We start from the raw sequence: 21245 nt of genomic DNA on the forward strand, positions 1-21245 counted from the left end.
GCAGACACTATCTAGGAATTTATACTCAATTTCAACTGACTGTGGATAAGCCCTTTCAGAACTGAACCAATTTCAGACAGGTACTGCTGTCCTAGGAACAGCGCTAGATGTCTTCACAAGCTGTTTCAGATCACATACTAATCAACGTGCTGTAAGGGAGGATGGTGGGTTAGGACATCTCCATACAAACTGCTGGACTAGGACTTTCCAGGTGTCTTCATCTCACCCAGAACTCAAAATTCCTAACCACTGTATTTCTTGCAGTCCTACAGTAGGTTATTCAAATTGGCACCTCTATGAATACAATAAAAACACTTCCCAGACATGTCCTGATGACCTTCATTACTAGGAAAGCCCTAAGCTAAATAGGAACAGGAATGTCACAGTAAGCACCACAGAACAACAGTATGGAATACGCCCATGGAAAGGCACACCAACTGGGCAGAGGTTTGCCAATGCCAGGTCCCTTTCTCTTTACAATTCAGAAAGTTTCAGGAAAGAGTGATGTCAAAGACCACAAGTACTGAGGTTGTATCAGTGAATTCTTACTCTGCTACTGACCACTGAAAAGATTAATCCACCACATGGGATTCTGGCCATCAACAGCAAACACATACATTGTAGTGGCAAATCCTTGTTATAGATGACATACATGACTTCTCTGTGTTTGGATAATGAGAAGAGACAATATACTGTCAGTGTTGGATGCGTGCTTGCTTCACAGGCAAGTAAACTGTGTTCCATGGAATTCGTGAGTAGGAGTGGACCCCAGAGTGAGTCAGCTCTAGGCTGTGTGGCAGAAAGGCCACGCTTAGAACCAGGGACTGACTGATAAAGGATTTAACCTGTGTATAAAAAGATCCCTTTATGGAATAACAACATCTGTAAAGTTTCCATCTGCTAAAGAAGAAAAAGCCACAGATGAAGATTTCAAAGAGAGAACGCAATTACTATTTACCTTTTCACCTTTACTTCCTTTCTGGCCTGGCAAACCAGCTACGCCTGGTAATCCTGCTTCTCCCTGATTTTAAAAGAAAGAAAAAAGAAATTAACAAGGAAACAGCTCCAGAATACATATTTGGTTTGAATTCCTTGTCTTAATCACAAAAGCCTAACAAAACAAATGAGTCAGAATAAATGTAGTGCCATGTCCAGAAGGGTTGAAAAAACACAGTATGTAGAAAATAATTCATTCTGAATTAAAAACATTTACTCTAAATATAATGTCTTAGTAGTAATTCTCATTTTTACTATTGATGCAGTTGTGTTTTTTTTTTTGTGTGTGTGTGCTGAAACCACAAAAACTTCTAGTCCTCCGTAACTCTAATTTTAAAATGAAATTTTAAAATGTACTGTTTCTTCACTGCAAAATACAATGTACAACGTTCTAAGATAATAATACATTTTTGATGACTACAAAAGAAAACTAAGATTTTTGTTACTACCTATCAGGATTAAACAGGATGATGCATTAAAAAGTGATAGGAAAACCTCATACTTTATTTGGAAAGCAGTGGCATCTGTCTCTAGATTCTTGCCGTGTTTCTGGAAATGTGTATATTTTGCTGGCATGACCAGTCACTGGTGATGAAGTAGTAGCAAGTAATCTGTCTTCATGTGGGCACTAAAATAAAAACAAAATTTTGTGATTTTTGGTCCATTTTGGTGAATAGATAAATAGCATCCAAACACTACTTTCGACTTACTTTCTGTTTTAACACTACTGTACATAACACATTGCAGAGATGCCACAACTGCCAAACAGAAGAAAAGCTGTAGTAAAGGAAAACCTAGACATTGTGGTCCTGTACTGAAATCACTGCTAGTTAAAACAGATCTGATTGTCCCAATTCTTTCTTCCAAAAGAGTCCAGACATATGAAGAAAGCCTCTCAAAATTATAAGTGAAAGCAGAAAATGCTCATTGGAAAAAAAGGAGTATTTCTCAGTCCTGTCCTTCACCCTTCCCCAAAATGCCAGAATGTGAGGGATTTTTATTTTTTTATTTTTTTATTTTTTTTTGTAAATGTGAACAGTGAAATACTTTGGACATACACAGTTTGGAAATAAACAAAGGCCTTGATGCCAATATTCAGCTGCCAGCAACTTTATAAGAGCTGAGCCAGTTTGAAGATACACTACCAGACAAGTCAACAGAACCTGACAAATTTCAGGAGCTCTCATCAAGATGTGATAAGGTCTCCTGTGAGCCTTCTTGTCAAAGAAATTCCAACAGGATTTACATTTTAGTGTAGAAATTCGTAACCAAGGATAAATTCCTTCCCTTATATTATTGAAATTTTAGCTCTTAAAATGGGTAAGGAAGTCATGAAAAAGAATCAGAAAATGTAATGCTGATTTCAATATGAAAGTCATTAACGAGTAATCCATTATTTTTATATCTTCAACGTAAGACATACAAATGAAACTGACAGTGCTTTTATCTAAACAGTTGAATGAGTGCTTAGGATACTATCAATATAGCATATCCTTGATCTTTTTGTGTTCATATATAATTAGGGTTTGTATTCTTTTCTGTTACTGTGCCATAACTGTTAAATGATTTTTATTTCTGTGCACAAAGTGAAACTTACAGAAAAAAATCATTCATTTCACCTAGCTTTAAGCTCATAAATTCAAGAGGAAGCCTGCACTGTCATAAGGAATATATTTGAAGTATATTTTAACAAGTTATTATTTAAAATTGAAATTTCCCTTAACAAGTTAGATCTAGCCCCTTTAATGCCTCTGATCACCTATCAGTTGTCAGTTCTGACAAACTATTATCTTCCTCTGTTCTTAGGCAGCTTTATCCCTCCATTCAAGCACCCCTTTCTCCCATCTCTTTGTACACAGGATCAATTAGACCTTCTGCAAGTAGGACTCACTGCAGGCTGAGAGGTGATGGTGCTCATGGTCTTAAGAGAAGCCTTCTCTTAGATATTCGTAACTAACGAAGCAATATTTTAATGTCTGGGATTTTTTTTTTTTTTCCCCTCTAAATGGAGTTAATTTAGCAAAAATATTTACTCACATATATAACTTCTAGCATTTCTATAATTCTAGTCTTACAGTTTATAGTGATTCAGTCTATCCAAACAAAAGGGAATAGTGAATATTGAACTAAAGCAATGTTTTCCCTTATGTTAAACAACATACACATCTCAGCACATACACTATAAAGAATAAAGTATTTGCCAATTATGGAACACCTATTCTTCCATGTTATTAAATTGAAATAATGGAAACACTCTCAATACCCTCCTGTTTTTCTTTCCTTCCACTGTCACACAGAGACTTTCATGGGCTTTGTTTATTAATTATAGTGCTAGAGTAGATACAATTGTTATTAAAATGGCCTCTCTGTTATTTGACGCCATTCTCACGTAATGACAGTGATTTGTTTCCTAGTCTCTAAAACTTCCTCAGTTACTAATTAGATACTAATCAATTTTAAGAAATGCATTTAAAAAGCACTAGCAGCACCTAGTGCCTTTTACTGAGGATCCACTAAGCCATTTGTTTTGGTAACAAGAAATAATGCATGATGACTCCAGATGCAGGATTAATTTTTAGGAGGTAATTAATCTAACACTTCAATTGCAATTTCTTTATAATCTTTAGTAAGAGACAATGAAATAATTTATTTTATATTACCACTTGTATTTTAACAATAACTTACCAGCTCAGCAGATATTTCACAACATGTATCTTCTGTTACAACGTTTGGATTACAATAAACTGTTATGCGGTGAAGTTCAATCTATTAAGAAATACAAGAGAAGAGATTAACATGAAACGTAAAAAATATCTTATGGCATGTATTTTCTAATCATGGTGTAACAAACTTTCTCTGAAATAGCATATATTTCTGAAATACTGGAAATACCGAAAAATCCCACCATTGTTTATTTTCTCACTTAAGGAACAAGTTACACAGTCTCTTACTTTGAATTAAAACACATTTTAGATTTCATTTACCTTCACGTAAATTGCAGCCCTCTGTGCTGCACTTCGTGTGACTACATGGGCATTTCAATCCTCTAGATGTTCTCTGCAAAATGTAATTTTCTCCTGCAGTGAACTAGTGTAAAGTTTTGACAAGCTCTATGTCCTGTGTATCTTCCATCACTTTGCACCTTGCCACTAAATTGAAGAGCAAAAATTCTGTATGTAAGACTTCTGTTTTAGAGACTCAGAGCAGATGAACAGCATCTAATTTTAGCTGGTTGGGCCCCTCAGTACAAGAAGGACATCGAGGTGCTTGAGAGAGTCCAGGGAAGGGCAACAAAGCTGGTGAGGGGTCGGGAGAACAAGTCTTACGAGGAGCAGCTGAGGAAGCTGGGGTTGTTCAGTCTGGAGAAAAGGAGGCTCAGGAGCAACCTTGTCACACTCTACAGGTACCTTAAAGGAGGCTGTAGCAAGGTGGGGGTTGGTCTATTCCCTCATATGCCTGGTGACAGGATGAGGGGGAATGGGCTAAAGTTGTGCCAGGGGAGGTTTAGTTTGGATATTAGGAAGAACTTCTTTACTGAAAGGGTTGTTAAAAGCTGCCCAGGGAAGTGGTTGAGTCACCATCCCTGGAGGTCTTTAAAAGACATTTAGATGTAGAGCTTAGTGATATGGTTTAGTAGAGGACTTGTTAGTGTTAGGCCAGAGGTTGGACTAGGTGATCTTGAAAGTCTCTTCCAACCTAGATGATTCTGTGATTCTGTCCAGCCCTTACTAAAGTCCAAACATGTCATGGACTGCACTGACTTACAGTTACTCACAGGAAGGTGTAGGGAGGGCCTAATTTCACAGAATAGTTTTGCTACAGGATGTCTCATTCTGCATCTGCTTTGTGTTCTCTTATTTCTTCACTTGCACTTGGTATTGAGAAGTGTGTCACTACAGGATCTGCTCTGCTGCCTTCGTCGGCTTTATGCCCATGTTTTTCTACATGTATGGAAAACCCAACTGCCAACTTCTACTTGGGATTATCCAGCTGTAATCAATGCAAACTTAGAGGTATTTGCTATTTTTCCTCTGTGCTACTTGGAAATAAGGAGATGGTACATAAATTTGAAATAAATTTGAACTCTGTCTTACAAAATAAAATGAAGTATGAACTTAGCCTTTCAAAATAAGAGCTCTGATGATTCCTGGCCAAAGGTTTCAGCACCTCACAGCATGTATTCCTCTTATAATGCTAACTTGCAGTTACAATAATGTTATTTTCATCTGGAACTGTACAATGTACATAATAGAGCTAAAACTTTCAGATGGCCACTATAAACTTCAAGACAGATGCTTTAAACCTGGTAATGAGATGTCAGTATACTTAAAACAAACTGACATTTCCTGGAACTTTCCAATCGCTTGCTCTGAGCTCTCTATACAAGGAAAGAGAGGAGGATATTTCTGGAACAGAACAAAGCCCGTAATATAAAGGGTTGCCTTGGGTAATTCCACATTACCCCGTTTATCTATAGATGAAGCAACAGCTTGCTTTTTTCAGGAACACTCCACAGCAGCTTATTTTTCTTGTATTTGCATTTCATTCAGCAGATCTTGCCCACTGTGTTTTGTAGGAAAGGGTGGAGGAACTGGACTACTTTACAATTACCAGCTGCACGTGCAAGTCAGTTGCTTGCATCAAAGGCTGCAGGAAATGCACATTCAGCCACTTCCTCATCCCTCTCATTTGAAGGAGGGATAAACTATGAACAAGGTGTTCGTATTTCTGCATAACTGAATTACCTTGGATTGATACAACTTTGAAACCATAGGCAATCTAATTTTTTGGGTCTCTTCTGCTCATCATAGGGGGACAAACTGTAACAGATGACTGATAGAAACTAGCATTTGTCATCCCAATAGCTAAATCTCATAAAAATTGAAAGAAAAAAATATTACTACTGGAGTGATCTCTTAAGTGTAGTAATGTGTCTATGGTAACTACATGGCTGTTACTCCAAAGTAAACACAGAAAAATAGACTCTTGAAACCAGGACTGAGTTTTTGTAGTTACTTTGGTAACAGAAGGTTTGCCTTAGGGGACTCTACAGCACTTAACATTGTTTAGAAAAGACCTAAAGATTGTAAATTAAGAATTCACACTCAAAATTAATAACCTGTTTTGAACCATTTTTTCCCTACCCAATTCTTTATGATGGTTGTCAGTAGAAGTGTGGAGAAAACACGATTTCAAGTTTTCCAGTTTTGCTTTCATACTACTCACATCTACAGGCTTATCATCTGTAGCACGAGAAGCAATCAGAGTCCTTCCCTGCAAGTCAATGGTGAATTTTTCATCAGTCTGTTTTCTCTCAATTAAATTACAATCCAAATAGAGGGAAATGATCCCCGACTGCACGCTAATACCAAGTTTATGCCACTGCCGATCGAACAATGGATAAATTTCTCGACTCTTAAAAGTGTAGTGCAGTATATTTCCCTGAGTGGATTTGGTCATATACTCCACGACCTTTTTTGAACCATCCAGAAGGACAGAGATCTGAAAGCAAAGTGAAATAGAAGAAGCAGTCATTTAAAAGTTAGAGTAGAATAGTTAAACTCATACATAAGCTATATGTAATAAACTTTCATCACACAGATTGGACTAGAATTATGAAGCATGTTTTTTTATGTAACTTTGTAAAAATATATCAGCTATAAATCAAGCATGCCTTCTATCCTTGTTCACAGTCCTAACTGAATAAATTTTCTTAAATTTTTGTCATTCCTATAATAAATCATGAACTATATCAGATCAGTCTGTCTACTATGTATAAAGTGTAGCTAAATTCAGTGGTAAAACATCCAAAAAGTGATAGTTGTCATATTACGTGGGGAGAAAAAAATAAAATAATAATTAAAAAAAAATCAAAGACAACTCTAACCTCAGGAGCGTCATGCTGATTTAAAATTTGCCATATATACCAACGCTCTTTCTTTGTATTTCGCCGTACACGGAACGTAGCAACTAGAGAGTATTCTTCAGGAAGCCCATTTGGAAATACTTGCCTACAACAGAAAGAAGGAAAAGAGAAATAAAGAAAAGAGTTCTCTTTGTTCTTATGCACATATAAACATTGCTTGAAAGGAACAAACAGAAATAATACCTGGTGAAAACAAGGAGCCAAATGCTCACTCACACTCATACAAATTCACTGGCTTCAGTGTTCAAAAGTGCCTCATTTTGCTTCCCCAAGCTCAAAAGTACAATTCATTCTATTTATAAGAATGCCTAAAGATTTATTTTGTTTTCATTTTTTAAATCCTAGGTTACTATAAATAGGAGTCTTTAAAGAAGTGCTGCAAAATGAGTGCAGTATTTAAACATACTTTAAAATACTGCTTTCCCCAATTTATTGCTCAGTACACTGGAATAACTTTCCCAGAGGATTTGTGGAATAATTTGTGGAGGATTTGTGGAATAAACTCCATCCTTGGAGACTTTCAAATTCAGCTGCAGATGGCTTATAATAACTGCAATAACCTAATCTAACTTGTTGGCCCTGCTTTGAGCTGGGGGTTTGATCCAGTGACCTCTATGGGCAGTGACTTCGATGTCTTGAGTATTAGAACAACTGAACTTCATCAGGCTTGAGCAAAAATAAGAAATGCATTTCTGAATGAATGTCTTGCTGTGTTTGATTTTGTTACTCCTTCGTTACATAAAGTATGCTCATGCCTCTAAAAACATGCCCAACTGGCTACCTATATCACAGAACGCAGTAGAACATCACTTCTATGAAATGTTAAAAAAGTTTGTACTTCAGAAAAAAGTTATGGAAATCAGTCTGTAACTCAACTCTATGGACTCTGGTAATTATTAAATATATGATTGAACCACATGAGGTTCAAGAAGTCCAAGTGCCCCTGGTCCGGGACAATCCCAGGCAGTTCAGACTGGGAGAAGAACTCATTGAGAACAGCCCTGCAGAGAAGGACTTGGGGGTTCTGGTGGGTGAAAAACTTGATATGAGTCAGCAGTGCGCACTTGCAGCCCAGAAGGCCAGCTGCATCTTGGGCTGCATCACCAGAGGAGTGTCCAGAAGGACGAGAGAAGTGATTGTGCCCCTGTGCTCTGCCCTTGTGAGGCCCCACCTGGAGTGCTGCATTCAAGTCTGGGGCCCCCAGCACAAGAAGGATGTGGTGCTGTTAGAGTGGGTCCAGAGGAGGGCCACAAATATAATCAGAGGGCTGGAGCACCTCTCCTGTGAAGAAAGGCTGAGAGAGCTTGGGATGAACAGCCTGGAGAAGAGAAGGCTCCGGGGAGACCTACCTCACTGCAGCCTTTCAATACTTAAGGGGGTTTTACAAAACAGATGGAGAAGAACTGTTTACTGGGGTAGATAATGATAGGACAAGGGAGAATTGTCTTAAGCTAAAAGAGGATAGATTTAGACTACATATTAGGAGGAAAATCCTCACTGTAAGGGTAATAAGGAACTGGCACAGGTTGTCCAGAGAGGCTGTGGAGGTCCCATCCCTGAAGGTGTTCAAGGCCGGGCTGGACAGGGCCCTGGCCAGACTGATCTAGTGGGTGGCCATAGGCAGAGTCATTGGCGTTAGATGATCTTTAAGGTCCCTTCCAACCCAAGCCATTCTATGATTCTATATACTAATTCTGTTGCAAACAAATTGGGTTGGTGTCATCACATTTTGAAGCTACTGCACACCCGATTACTTATTTTCTAAGGCTGAGGTGAGACAAATGAAAACTACAGACACAATGTGCAAATACTTAAAGAGTTAACATTGAGTTTTTTATGTTGGGATCAATGCAGTTTGCTGAAAACAGTCTGGGTTGCCCAATGAGCTACACTGCAAAAGGTATGCCACAGATCAGAATGGAGGAAACCTGAGGGCCCCACGCAGCAGAAACATTTACTCTGGGTTTCATCCCATGATCATTTGAAGTAAATAGTTTAGTTCTGTAAAACTACAAATGGGATTATAATTATACCATAATGTGCTACAAAGGGTTTATTTTTAAGAAGAAAAAAGAAAGAGGAAAGCACCAGCTGACAAGACAATAATCCCACCACCCTCCTGGAAGGTAGTGCACTTCAGCTCACTTAGGACCTCAAGAAAAATGTGTTCTGTCTAGAGGCCTGCTATAAATCCTGCCAAAGAGCTTCTTTATGGACTAACACCTCTTTAAGTCCCTTATGTGGGAATCACACGTCTTTGGCTTATTTCCATCACCTAATTCCTGTTTTTATCCCAGGACCGAATTGGCTGCACTCCCACATTGTCAGTGCACCCATATGCTTTGTTGCATAGTTACAGATGTTTCAGTGTAAAAAGGCAAGACAAAAGAGAACAGGCTTTGCAGGACTTAGATCAAGATTTCATCCTACTCTATATTTTAATTATGGCATATTAAACATACCTTTATTGAACATTAGCATTACTGTTCCGATATGCACTCATGTAAACTATCTGGACGTAGGATCAGGCCTACGGTTACAGCATCTGAGACAAGACAAGGACACGGCATCTCAGATTTACAGCTGTAACCTACACAGGATATCTGACTGTGGGAGCATCTGATTAGCTCTCCAAAAGCAATTTGCTTTCCCAGTTAAGTTTCACATTAGGAGACACGTGGGAGTCTGTGTTAATGGGCAAAGGGCAGACAACTGTGGAAGGGAAATGAACAGAAGTCTTCTTCAAATGAAAGGAGGAGAAGCTACAATTGGTATGAAATGTCTGCAATATAGACAGAAGTCATTTCTGGACATGGATAGTCTAGTAAATATGAGCTTTTTTTTTTTTTTTTTTTTTTTTATTGTCTCCCATTACTGTAAGCTTCCCTGACACTTAAAGTGTTATCTAAACAAATAATACTCTTAGTCTTCTAAAATTTTAAGGGTTTGTTTCAGAATATTCTCCAAAAAAAATGGTTGTGTGTGAGTGCACATCATATAAAATTATCTGTCTTAGCTGTTTATCAGTACACTTGGAAGCAGGCAGGAGTTAAGATATGGGCCAGCACTATTAAGAAGTGCAGGGATTCATTCACCATTGAGCTGATTGAGAAAACTGGGTTGGAAGTAATGAGAAAAAAACACAAGGGTTAAATTAATTCCTAATGACACTACACCAAATCCAGTGAAGTCAATTGAAGAGGTAAGATATAAGTAGAATTGCAGAAAGGATTAATTTGGTTAGATTTACAGAATAATTCAGGTAGGAAGGACTACCTCTGGAAGCCAATGGATTCAGCCACCTGCTCAAAGAGAGGCGAACTTGAAAATTAGATCAGGTTTCTGTGAAACCTGTCCAGCTGAGCTTTGAATGTCTCTATGGATGGAGATTATTCCACAAATCCTTTGGGAAACTTGTTCCGGTGTCTGCCCACACAGTGATTTTTTTTCCCAAGATCCGGTTGGAATTTCCTTTGCTACAATTTGTGCCCATTGCCTTTTGACCTTTCACTGTGAAGCTCTGACAAGAGTCTGTTTCTGGCCTCTCCATAATGTACTCAAAGACAGCAATGAAGTCTTCCCCGAGCCTCCTCTTCCCCAGGCTGAACAAGGCCAGCTCCCTTGGCTTCTCCTCACACATCATGGGTTCAAGCCCCCTGACCATCTTGGGCCTCCACTGCACTTGTCCCAGTCAGCTTTTCCTCCTCTGTCAGGGAGCACCAAATTGGTCACTGAACTCCAGATGTGGACTAACAAGTGCCAAAGAAAGAGAAATGATCTATCTCTTCCCTTACCTACTGGACCTATACTTGCTAGGACAACTCAAAATATAGCTGTCCTTTTTCACCACAAGGGCACTTGGCACCAGCATCTGCTCCTTCTCAGAACAGCAGCTTTCTGAGCAAGCAGGTAGCCAGCATACGGTGTCTTATGATGCGACCCTTCAATGTGCTCACCATTCCCAATGTAGAACCTACAAAATGTATTTTGTATCACCTTTTAAAATTGATGGTTATGTTACAAAGAACTTTAGGTTGTTCAATTAAATTATTAGTTTGGGTAAAAGTGGTGTAAACAAATAGCAAATCAACAGTGTCAAACAGACCAAGGTGATACACCATGCTTCAGAAAAAACAATATAGCAACAGAGAAAACCACTTTACACTAATCTTCTTAGGAAGACAATGTAAGACCATACTTCACAGCTACCTGAACAGCATAGTGCCAAATAACATAAATTCCATGTATATCAAAGACCTAACTTAACAAAAATGTCTTCATTCTCCAGTTAGTGTTCTCACTGTATAACTATATGAACATATTCCTTTGTTACCAAAAAGTCATTAACAGATGCTTAAAAGTATGCGCTTTACATTCAAGCCCTCCAACCAGATGGTGAATGCTATAATGAAAAAAAAAAAAAAATCAAAAATCAAGGGATAAAATATTTAGAAAACTAGCATAATATCTACTGCTATATATAATTTCCCTTATGTTCTTATTTCTTGAAAGGCTTGAATTGAATGTAACAGAATAAAAAGCATGCATCTACCCTTGAAATAACTTAGCTATAGATGATCAGTAAGATAGTATAGCAAAATTTTAGCATTACTCCCATTGTATCTTCTACTCAGTAAAGCTCGGTTAAAGGTTCTTCAGGAATACACATGGTATGTGTGTGTTCTAAACAATAAATATAAAATGACATCTGATGGGGGAAGAAGTTGGGACAGAAACAACATAAAACCTCATTCTGGAACATGAGAAAAGCAAAATAAATAAATAAATAGATAAATTTAAATCTCACAATACTGAACTTGAAATTCAGGCTTTGAATGCTTAATATACTATTTCACCTGGTTGCATCTGCCAGCATGTAAAAAGGATTACCATGAAAGATTAATGAGATGTCACATGAAGGGTGAAAACAATAAAGTAGCAGCATTAAACACTAATGTAAAAGACAAAACCAAGTTGTTCCACATGTCCACAGCTCAACAAGTACTTCCTCACAGAGTATTTACTCTTTCCATGCAGCACACAGCAAGAGCAATTAGGATAGAGAACAAGGATGAAGGAAACCTGAACCAACCTCACCTCAAAGTCTACAGATGTAAAATACATATACAGAGAACATTAATTTAGTGTAACACTCCCTGGTGTCTAAGCCAAAAGTAGTAAGGGAGATAACAGGTCTTAATAAAGCTCTAACATTGCAGAACATGGGCAGTAATTAGTAATTGTCTCAATTCATCTATAAAGAAGAGGACAAGAAAGAATTTGCAGGCTAATAGAAACATGCAAATGAGAGTATCCTTAGCATCTCTGATACAGGGGATGCTTATGGTTTCTTGGAGAAAAGTATCTCAGGTGTCTGCATAATCATACTTGAGAGAAAATGATGAAATTTTTTCTTCCCCAGGAAATGTGTTAACAGTGGGACAATGGCCAAGTTCCCCCATTCCTGTTGAGCTTCCTTAGCTTAGGACAATCCAAATCAGGTATCCTTCCTGGACTACTCTAACCTTCAAGACTATTAAAAAGGCCTTTTTCTCCTCTTCTACACTTAAAATGATCATGACTGTTGGTATCTGTGTTGAATTCAGGGCTGTCCAAGTTTATTACATGCAATTTAAACACAGTGGTTTAGGCACCTCAGGACAGAGGCAAAGCTCAGGCATCTGTACATTCATCTCTGAGTCACAATGAAGCTTGGGTGGGAGCTAAATGCCTGGCTGCTTAAGCCATGGTGCTTCTGAGCTTCCATGGAACTTATGCCAGGATGCCAAAGGAAATCTGTGATAAAAATGATTCATTGAAAGTGCCACGAGGGGTTAGGTGGTGCTTCAGAGTAGACATGTTGAATCATTCTCTGAGATTCAGGTGCCTGAAGTCTGACTGGATTATATTTTAGGTGGAATTTAGACAGTTTGAATTTCTCCCTCTGTCTGCATTGTCAGTAGTACATAATAAAAAATGAAAGTTGATGAATGGAGCTCTGTGTTCTCAAAGTGAAGCACGCCCTTGGTGGAAACTGCTGAAAACAATTGCAGGAATTGAAGCACATGAACTGAACACACAGACTTGAATTTATACCACCCTAGACTGCTGGACTGAAGTGTATGGTAAATTACAGATGCCCCAGCTGGCAGACTGAGTAAAAAAAGAAAACAAGAAAGAAAATCCCTATCAATACAAGGATTTAGATACAAATCCAGACAGCTAGGTGTATGTTAATGTTCCACAGGTTGGATCATCAAGCAGATACATCCATAATGGTAATAAAAAACCAGGGTTGTCCCAGCAGCATCTATGGGCCACTCTATCAAAGCATATGTACACTCTTACTTGCAAAGGCTTTTGCTGCATTCTCCCATTTTTTAATTGATTAAAAGTAGCTATATATATATATATATATTTTTTTTTTTTTTTCCTAAAAACAGGTGCTGTGGCCCAGGTACAGCACAGATTGTACATTATGAGGTTATTAGAAGAGTACTTACAGGAATTTTGCAAGAAGTTTGCATCCATTTTTGTGCATACCCTCTATTATTTATAATGATCATGTACAAAGAGATTTTTGGCAAAAATATTTGCTTATGATTTGTTTCCTCAGAAGTTCTGAAAATTTCTGAAACACAGCTACCAGCTGGTTCTCCTAGTGCTACCATGCTAAATGAAGTAATTATGAATGAATTAACTGTGTATTCACAGAGCTATAAAAACAGTTTTAGTTCTATCTTTGTAAAGCAGCATTGAATTACCCATATCAAATTTAGTAAGGCAATCCTTTATTTACCTTTTGTTTTTATTTTTAAAAACTCACTAATGGAAAAGCAGCATCTATTTTTAAATCTTATGAACACTAATTGTTCCATATCAAATGAGTGTACACTACAGTATATGACAAACTTCCGTATTTACAAGTATCAATGAAGCCTCCAGCTTGCTGAATATCTTCCAGGAAGAGAAAGATGAGCCAACTTACATTTCCTGAGAGTGAAGTGAGAGATGTTTAGAGTTTATGGCAAGACATATCTTCTCCAGCTGACATATACCATTACCTGGTATATGTCACTTGTAACATGACAATGTTACAATAATTTGGTGACCAGAGCTCAAGGAGTTAGTTTAAACAATTTTCCTATCATGGGTGATGATTTATTTAGTACTACATTGACTGAGACACTGAAATGTTAACCTTTTTGCGTTTGCTTTCTTATTCATAACTGATCTCAGCTTGAATTCCCTTAGCAAAGTGACCAGATACAAAAAATCTCCTCATTACTCTCTATTTCTACATCCAATTACTACATTCTTGACGCTCACTTTTTGCCTAACTTGACCAGTACAATAAGAGAAGGGGAAATAGCTAACTAGAACAATTTACCAATCTCTGCCTAGAAATATTATTTGAAATTCTTTATAAATAAAAGTTAAGAACAGCTGTTTGTTACCCAAAATAAGAAATAATTTCCCTCCCATCCATCTTCCTCAAATCACACTAAGATGCACTATAAAGTTTCATGTTACATTAGGCCTGAAGTTGTTTTCATATGACACATTATATGATGCAACTTAAAGGAAACTATTCAGACAGCTTAAGAGTTATTAATTACTTGGGAAGTGCACAACCCACTCAGAAAATGTAGCACTGAAAGCAAAGCTGCAAATTATTTTAACACCGAGGAAAGTGATTTACCCATTTTATAAAATTCAACATGCCTCTGTTTTCCTTTACTGAACAGGTATAGATTAGTTGTCACTTTTAACACGTAGGTGGCTCAGATTTTTTAGGTGATAGTTAATGTAATTTTCATATATATATATTTTTTAAGGTTATCTAAAAAATCTATTGGTTTGAAAAAGAAATAGAAGTATAAAACCTGTTAGTCCTGCTCAGAGTATGTTTTCTGAAGTGTTTCCAGCACTATTCTGTATCCTTATTTACAAGAACTGCTGGTGAACTCCTGGCCTTGATAAAGTCAAAGGCCACTCTTGCAGGGTGAGTGCAAAGAGGTCATTATAACAAACTAATTCTGCTTTCAAGTTTCACCAATTTCTGCACATTTTAACTTCTCTGAAAAATCACCCAGAAGTGTTAAGAACTACTGCCTTAAAAGTAATAACATATAATTATGGGAATACAAAATGCCACAGTTTTTCTTTTCATTTTCTTAAGAAGAATTCTGCAGCCTGATAAAATTTTGAGAAAATTCAGATCAACACTTAGGCTTTTGGAATCTTATCTAGTGGAAAACAACTTTCAACACTTCTGATGCGGTTATAAAATACTTGCTTCTTTCAATGTGGATATTTGTTTTATGAACCAAATAGGTCCAAGAAAAATCTGTGAGTTTTCCTTCTATCTGGAAAACAAATGTAACCCTATATAGCAAATATAACATCTTTTGAATAATGAATATATAACAAATATAAAAAGACTATTAAATAGGTTCAAAAACTAGTAAGAGAATCATGTTATAAAATAATATATTCAAAGAGCATGTTTCCCATTCAAAAATACCACACCTGACTCTGAATGTTGCATACTAAATTAAGCTGCTCAAATCAGCAGTAAGCATCTTTCCATGCTAGGGGTACACAGGGTGACAAAGAACGACAACCAGTGAACATTGTGATTGAAGATGAATAGGGGAAGGGATGGAAGCCAGCCAAACCACCTGAGCAAGCTAAAATTTTACTCAAAGTAATCTCGTATCCTGAAGGATTTTCCCACATCTATACTGTCATAGACTCCAGAAAAGCTAATGCAACAGGGTAGATCCAGAAAATGTATATACTATAGTAAGTTGCCTTTTTATGTACAAAGCCAGTAAACGGCATGTGTAGGATACAGGCATTGAGATGTCCCTCCAGACACTTTAGAGCTAATTTAACATCTAACAGCATGGTTACCTGGGATTCAGAAAGACTGAAGTCAAATGGCATGATTTGCTCAAGTCTTACATTAATACAGGTCTTACATTCAGACTGTTTATTCTCCTTAGGACATGACCAGAGCACAAGCAAACATACTGCTGGTGGTGTCTGACATGAGGAAAGTGAAGAACAAAACTGTGGAATTCCACTTCTTTCACAACAGGCAAAACATTTCCTCTGCATCTCCTTTCTCCTAACCATGCAATTCCATGACACTTTCTGGTGTCCCGCTGCCTCATGCTGCTCAAACCAGACTGGCGTTCTGCGTATCAGCATCACTTACTGGCCAAGGATAATGCAGAGACTTCCTAACGTCAGTACCAGAAAGCAACCACCAAAAACCCTCTCTGTTGTTCCAGTCTGTTTTTTCCAACCTGATTATTCACATATATATTTTCAGTAGCTGCGGAAGTGTGGTAACACTTCTGGAGCTGATACTGATGCCACAGTAATTGATACCTTCAGTTCCATCCGTCCCTCCTCACAATGATGTTTCAATAAGAAGTTGCACTAGGCCTGCTGTTTTTAGAGTCTTGTGAAAACAATAATTTTACTAATCACATGTGCCCTTTCATTGAACATTTCTCTACAGATGCTAAATCTGTTCATGTATCAAAATTTTAAAATGTCAGTTAGGAAAGGCTCCCTCCAGTACCAGCATCCAACTCCTTATCATTGTGTAGCTACATTGAGAATATAAAAACTCAAAAGAAAACCTTCTTTTTTGAACTCTTATCATTGCTTTTCAGGAGTCACACTCTTCCTAAACAGACACCTCACTCTCCTTTCCTAGCTGCAGCTAAATGTGGTAAAAAAAAAAAAAAAAAATTAAAAATAAAAAATAAATAATAATAATAATAATAATGCATTTTTCTAACAGGTTTCAACACCCATGATTCACTGTAGGAAATGAAACATCACAGTGCACATGCAAACATGGCCTTATTGCCCAACTTGAATATCTCAGAAATCTTTACAGCCTTCATTATTTAGGACCACACTAGCAAATTGATTGCCTTCTTTGACAGAACTACTCAGGGCCTGATGTATTTCTGACAAGCAATACACAAAAACTGAAAAATAGTTTTCTCTTTGGAGATTAATGCAAATGGCTGACTCTGGAGAAACATGATGATCTTTCCATTTCTTAGGTGGTTCTGTGGTTGTCTCTTACAATGTGGTCCTTATTCAAAATTTAAAGGTAGGGGTTGTTTAAAAGAAGGGCAGAGATTTAAATTTTCCTCAAGTCATTTAAGATTTGTATTGGGCTTTTTGATATTTTTGTATGATCTCTCAAGGCCATTTTGCTATGCCAAATATGCTAAAATCCAGTTGTGGTAGACTTTCTTTTCAATTATGGCAAGATTCAAGAGAAGAGGATGTGAACTTCAATACATTTAAAGGAACTTTACACACTTCTTTTAAGATCTACCCCCATGTCTTTATTTAGGCATTTTATGAGCAGCTCTAACTAATTTGTCCTTCTAGTTTGCTCCCAGAAATGGAGTGGAGACAACACATCTAGTTATTAGAAAAGTCTATTACTTGGCAGTCTCTGAATTCAATGAGAGATTAAATTCTTATGCTAAATATGATTCTCTACAGTGGACTGGAGTTTTTCAGCTGAGCAAGAAGTCTTCTGAAGATGTCAGAGAAAAAAAATAATTACTGTAACCTCTGAAAGTCAACTGGCAGGAAAAATTGTTCTGCACGCATTTCTACATGCTTCCTACCCTGAAGCAAGATCTATTGGTATGATGTTAATTATTTGTAGATCTTCATGGTTGCTGTTGTCCAAAAAAAAAAAAAAAAAAAAAAAAAGGCAGAAGACAATAGGGGATTTGTACATTGGAGGCTGTGATCATTTCAGTCTGAAGACAGATGATGCCTATCATACTTTGGAGAAGAGGGAAGAAATAATGAATGTTTCTTTTTCCTTGGACTATGCATATTCACATACTCTTCACTAGAGGAAGAAGAAATCAAAGCATGCAATTTTCCATAGGGGTTTTCACAACCAATTTACCAGCATTGTACAGATGTTTGTATTGGTATCTAGAGATACTAGCCGACTCCAGAAAGAGAATGGTCTTTTTAGTTTTGTACACAGGAGGGTTGATCAATTCAAGCGGAGCTACACACTGAGAGACTCACAACCTGCTACTTCTCACGCAAGTCTTGTGCATTTCTATATGACCTTGTGATACCCAACCTAAATGTGTTGTTTCCTTTTAACACTCAATTTCTAGCTGTTTAGTCTCCCTCACACCCATCCCAAACTTTTGTTAGATTTTAGCAGTGAGAACAAGTGAGCACTGAACTGGTGGTGAGAGCAATGGAACAACTGTTTGTTTTTTTTTATTATTACACTTGGAATAGGTTCACCCCTTCCTTCCCCGGTATGTGCTGCCAGATCCTGGACAGCCCTGGCTGATGATGTAAGACAAACCATCTCCCAGGCCAGTATCAATATGATGAAAATTGTGGGTGGTCACGCTGAACGTAATACTATGATTGGCAGTGGAAAGGGAGAGCTAAAAGGGCTGCTATATGGATGGAGTGCAGCTGAACAAAACTAAGGGATGTTTTTTCCTAACCTCTCCAAATAATTGCTTGGATAACTAGCCACCTCCTCCTCCTCAGCATTCAGGAATGCCCACCAATAAATTCATTCCAGGCTGAAGTTACAAGCAGGTCACGCTAAGAAGTGTTTGAGAAAAAAGGCTCAGGCAACACTGAAGATACTACATCCGACAACACTGTTACAGATGGATATGGCTATCCATCTTGGTTCCACATGATCTCCCCAAAAAAAGAAGGCATAAGAGGTGAAGATTAAGTTACCATCAGAAGAGACTGGAGTAGGAAAGAGGGTTAGTGATACCAGATACCACACTACTGACCTGAAATAAGTAGCTCTGTCAGCTGCAAGAGTGAAGCTACGGAGACAGAACATGCTTTTGCTTTAACACCCCCTACACACAACATGTCTATGACTAGTCTATGAATATTTAAGCCTTGTGTTCTGCTTACAATTTGAAGAATAACTAGATGGATAATGTGCTCTTTTACAGTTTGAAAAAAAAAAAAAAAAAGGTAATATTTATGGATTTTAAGTGAACAAATATGGAAATAAAAGATCAAAAATACATCTGCATCACATAGAAAGACTTAATAACAGTTTCAGAAACTGGAAAGTATTGCTTTTCTAAAGTCTCAGGACTCAGAAATTACTTGTCTAATTGAAGTTAAATGAAATAAATACACGACATAAAAGTACGTACAACTTGGCCTGCACCTCATGCAATTTCTGTACTAATGAGATTTTGGCAAGTTACACATTAAATGGGGTTGAAATATATCAAGCTCAAAACTATCAACATTGAATTGCTATCTGCTGAGTCGTAACTATGTTTACCAGGATGGGCCAAGGACCTATGACTTGCCAACCTTCTTACTACCTGACCCAGCTGGGAAATAGCTGGGTATTCACTATAAAGGACTAGCAGAGAAACACACAAAAAGCTCAAGGGTCTTGCATTTGACCCAAGACAGAGGTGTTGAAAGGAGACTTCAAGCAGTGGAAGTTTTGGATAAGCGAATGAATAATTTATTTAGTTTTCCCCTAAACATCACATTAAAAGAACCCTCCGAATCCAACTTGAAAGAACAAGGGATATTGCAGAGAGTCTTTCTCAGGCTGTAGAAACAGGCCAGATGCCTTATATTCAAACAAGGAAGCCTGACATGTTGTGAGTTTACAAATTTTTCTCAAAACAGTGAAAGCTCCACCAGTCAAAAACTTTCATTAAAACAATGCATGTGATTCCATTAACTATAGCTGTATTTGATATTGAATCATCTATATCACTTTTATATGAAAGTAACAGAACTAGAATGAACAATAATTTTATTTTTTGATAGTATGGCTGAGATTGAAATCTTTACTGCTGATGAAAATTTGATGAACTTCAAATTATCTACTAGCTAACTGAAAAAGTGTAAAAGAATTATAACTAAAAAAAAATCACTAATATTTCACATTGTATAAAATGATAACATTTAAGTACGTGGTGAGATTCAATAAAGTTTTTGCAAGTTTTGAAAAGGAAATATTTAGCATGCACACTGCCCTGTGACAAAAACACGTTTGATGTATTCAGTCTCACTATATAAATTACTTTGCTGACAATGGAATTAAGTACCTAAAATTATGGGAATGTTTATGGGGAAAAAAAAAAAATCTGTTAACAGTATCGTCTATAATTGAAGCACACATTTACTTATGCATGAGAACAAAGTCAATCTAACATAAGCTATTTAAAGAAATGACATTTAATTGTGATAACAAAAGTTAGGATGCTGTAAAAAATGTAATCTTAGTGATAATATGGATTCATATTAGAAGTGATAACAGATCTTTAACTGGAGCAATGGAGCTAGGCTGTATTATAACTTCAGTTTTTCAAGAACTCCAACCAGTTAATGAGTCATGACTTTCCTTTCCATAAAATCATACCAGCTATCTCAAATCACAGTGTTTTTGTAGTGCTCCTAATATTTTCACAACAAACCAATCTTAAGCTTATGTAATTTCCTGGCAACATAGCATATCTGTCTCCACATACTAATACAGTCATTTACCACTTCCCAAATTTAAAGAAACTCCTGTGGAAAGGGAAGTAACTTACGGAACATAAGAAATCTTTTTAAAGTCTATGCTCCTTTTGAGTAAATACAATTGTCTGACAGCATTTCTTGTACCTAACATTTTCAGTCACTCAAGTCATCATATACAGCTTCATATTGAACTACTGCTAAAACTTATCTTCTATTTATTTTTGATCCTGTTGTGGTACATTTTCATCCAATGTCTCTGACCATGTGATTATTCTTAGGAGTTACTGCCTTTATCACATATTGTCCACACTTCACATAGGAATCAAAACCTTTTAACCTCCTATTCTCAGCTCCCAATGACTTAACTCCACAGGACATATTTTCAAAAAAAGCTAATGTACTAAAAGATTCTTCTTCCCTTTGCAACTTGTTTCCAACTAATACTTTTACCTAGAAAATGTATGAACGTTATCCATTAATCCTACAGATGTCAGCTGCTAGACATCAATCCTGAGTGCCAGCAATAACTTAATGCTGCAATTGCCTGTGCTGTACTCCAGAGTAAGCATATCCAGCATGACAAGGACCTGAGTGCAAGAACTGGACGTGGAAGTACACTTCCCGCCCCACATCTTGGCAAGCAATTCCTGTCATTGTATGTGCTCCTTGTGAAAATGACTTCATTTTTCATAGACTTCATAGATAAATTTAAATTGGCAAACATTTAGCTTTCCGAACTGCCCATTTAGAGACAGATCCA

The 21245-nt window shown here is 37.2% G+C and overlaps 1 protein-coding gene across 2 annotated transcripts in view; it reads right to left on the reverse strand.

Moving 5' to 3' along the window:
* The window catches only part of COL19A1 (collagen type XIX alpha 1 chain), a 206870-nt gene that overhangs the window by 166993 nt on the left and 18632 nt on the right, over positions 1-21245 (reverse strand). For both annotated transcript variants that reach the window (XM_082756375.1, XM_082756374.1), the window contains exons 5-9: positions 6884-7007; positions 6223-6498; positions 3682-3762; positions 1499-1624; positions 959-1021 (exon numbers count right to left, since the gene is read on the reverse strand). In XM_082756375.1, coding sequence (XP_082612501.1) covers positions 959-1021; positions 1499-1624; positions 3682-3762; positions 6223-6498; positions 6884-7007 — 670 coding nt within the window. The remainder of the gene's footprint in view (positions 1-958; positions 1022-1498; positions 1625-3681; positions 3763-6222; positions 6499-6883; positions 7008-21245) is intronic.

Source organism: Aythya marila (genome assembly GCF_965140915.1).
Source record: "Aythya marila genome assembly, chromosome: 3".
Taxonomy (NCBI): domain Eukaryota; kingdom Metazoa; phylum Chordata; class Aves; order Anseriformes; family Anatidae; genus Aythya; species Aythya marila.